The 2,500-nt window shown below is 56.3% G+C and overlaps 1 protein-coding gene across 3 annotated transcripts in view; it reads left to right on the top strand.

Annotated features, from left to right (window-relative positions):
- LOC126999804 (carbohydrate sulfotransferase 1-like) overlaps positions 1-2,500 on the top strand; it is a 99,585-nt gene that overhangs the window by 93,734 nt on the left and 3,351 nt on the right. For all 3 annotated transcript variants that reach the window (XM_050862770.1, XM_050862769.1, XM_050862768.1), the window contains one exon: positions 746-2,500. This exon is cut by the window's right edge and continues 3,351 nt beyond it. In XM_050862770.1, the coding sequence (XP_050718727.1) occupies positions 746-1,935 (1,190 nt within the window). In that variant the 3' untranslated portion in view covers positions 1,936-2,500. The remainder of the gene's footprint in view (positions 1-745) is intronic.

Genomic DNA, 2,500 nt, shown 5'->3' with positions numbered 1-2,500 from the left:
CTCCTCCTCCTCTTCATCTTCGCCTTCCTCCTTTACCTCCTCCTCCTCCTCCTCCATTTCTTTATACTTCTTCCCATTTGCTTCTTTCTCAATATCATTCAAAATCTAGCCGTTCTCCTCCTCCTCCTCCTCCTCCTCTTCATCATCATCATCATTCTCTTCCTTTATTTCATCCTGTTTCTTCCTTTGCATCTTTGTCATTAAACTTCTACTCATTCTCTTCCTTTTCCTCCTCCTCCTCCTCCTCCTCCTCCGCCTCCTCTCTTCGGAATTATCGTAAACGCCAACATCAAATCGTTATACTATTGTGAACTCTGGAACCCGAGTGTGTGTGTGTGTGTGTGTGTGTGTGTGTGTCGCTGAGGTGTGAAGGGCGGCCAAAACTTGGGTGTTTGTTTGGGGTGTGTGTTTGGCTGTTTGCCGTAATTATGACGTGTTCGCTGTGTGGCCGTGACGGTGTTTGTTTGTCTGCCGAGTTTGGAGGTAACGAGGCGGTAACAGGCCGGGAGAGCCGCTCAGGTGGTATGTGATGTGTGGACTTCCGTGTTTTTTGTGACCTTTGCACTGTTTGTTTGAATGTTTCAAGGGTCAAGTGTCATGTTTGCGCCGCTTGTTAAATTGTGTAGCTGTGGCACTGTTCGTTTGGGGGTGTGGGCCGCAATGGTGTGTGTTTGGGCACTGCCAGCTTGGTGTGCTGAGGTGTGCCCTGTTGCGTCGCGTGTTACATCTCTTCGTCTTCCCGCAGGCCCTAACGACGAGTGGCAGGAGGCGCGCGTGCTGGCGGAGCAGATGGCCGCGGCCGTGGGTGCCGAGGGGCCGGGCTCCCCCGTGCAGGACATCCTGGCGCGGTCTAGGCCTGGCACCGGGCGTGTGCGGCCCATCCTGAACGTGCCGGTGGGGCGCGACATCATGGACCACGACATTCAGCGGCTTAGGAAGATGAGCCGCTCGCAGACCCGCCCCGCCAACGCCACGGAGGTGACCCAGACGCTGGAGCTGGTGCGCCGCAAGGTGGAGGGCGACAGGAAGAAGATGAGCAGCAAGACGCTGCGGCTGTGGTCCCCCGGCGAGGTGCCGCTGCGCGTGCTGCTGGTCACCACCTGGCGCTCCGGCTCCACCTTCCTGGGGCAGGTGCTGGCCACCCACCCCGGCGTGTTCAACCACTACGAGCCCTTCAGCCCCCTCGGCGTGCGCCAGGTCCGCTCCGGCCGAGACGCCTTCCAAGCCCAGCAGATGCTGCATCGCCTCATGGACTGCCAGTACGCCGGCCAGGACGACTACCTCAACTACACGCGCGCGCACGCCGAGGACATGCTGGGCCACAACAAGGGCGTGTGGGACGCCTGCCGCCAGGGCCCCAACGTCAACGCCTGCTTCAACGCCTCCTTCCTGTCCGAGGCGTGCCAGATGTTCCCCATCCAGCTGGTCAAGACGGTGCGGCTGCGGCTCAACCTGACGCAGCTCTTCCTCAACGACGAGCGCATGAACGTGAAGGTCGTGTTCCTGGTGCGTGACCCACGCGGCACCATGAGCTCGCGCTACAGCTCCGTGTCCTGGTGCACTGACAACACCGACTGCTCCTCGCCCGAGGTGCTCTGCTCCGACCTGCAGGGCGACCTCAAGGTGGCCACGGCCCTCGGCAAGCTGTACCCGGACCGGTTCACGATGCTCAAGTACGAGGACCTGGCCCTGGACCCTAACCAGACCATCAAGAACCTCATGGACTTCCTGGGAATGGAGTTCTCGGCAGAGACGGCGCGCTTCGTGCAGGAGAACACGCAGCAGAACAACAACAGCCCCTGGAGCATCAAGCGGAAGTCGGCGGATCGCGTGAGCCTGTGGAAGAAGCAGCTGCCCCTCCAGGAGATCCATACCATCCAGAACGCCTGCGAGTCTGTCCTCAAGACGCTGGAGTACGAGCTGGTGGGCCAGTGAGGGCGAGGGAGCCTCCTTCTCCTTCGTCAGGCAAACCTGCGAAGGTGTAGATTAGACTCTTCCAGTTGGTTCTCCTCAGCGGCCTCGTCGCGTGGGGAACTCCACTGCATGCTTTCATGAGGGTCCGGACCTTCCTTATACACCTCAGCCTTCTCAGGACCCACCGCGGCCACGTACGCTAAGAGGAAGAGGAAGACTTGTACTCTTGACTTGGCTCTTCGACAAACCAAACAAACGCTGGAGAAACGTAACACTTGGATGAGCATGAACACTAGAAAAGCGTAAACACTTAAGATTAGAACAAAATGAAGAACGCTAAGATACGGATGAACACACAAGAAGAATGGAGAACTTAAACAAACCAAGACGGAGATACGAACGAATACTTTTAGGAAGAGAACTGCATTAACTGACACTTAAGAAGAAACACGAACAAGACAGCAAAAAAAGCCAACACTAAGATTATGAGCAACTGAACACTTGAGAAACATATAAAAACAGAGGCAAAGAACTTCGTGAACGCTTATGAAGAACAAAGAACATGAACAAACAACTTTTAAGATAG

The sequence above is a fragment of the Eriocheir sinensis genome, chromosome 17 (assembly GCF_024679095.1).
Source record: "Eriocheir sinensis breed Jianghai 21 chromosome 17, ASM2467909v1, whole genome shotgun sequence".
Taxonomy (NCBI): Eukaryota; Metazoa; Arthropoda; class Malacostraca; order Decapoda; family Varunidae; genus Eriocheir; species Eriocheir sinensis.
The sequence above is the reverse complement of the archived record's forward strand: the minus strand, read 5'-3'. Positions and strand labels throughout refer to the sequence as shown.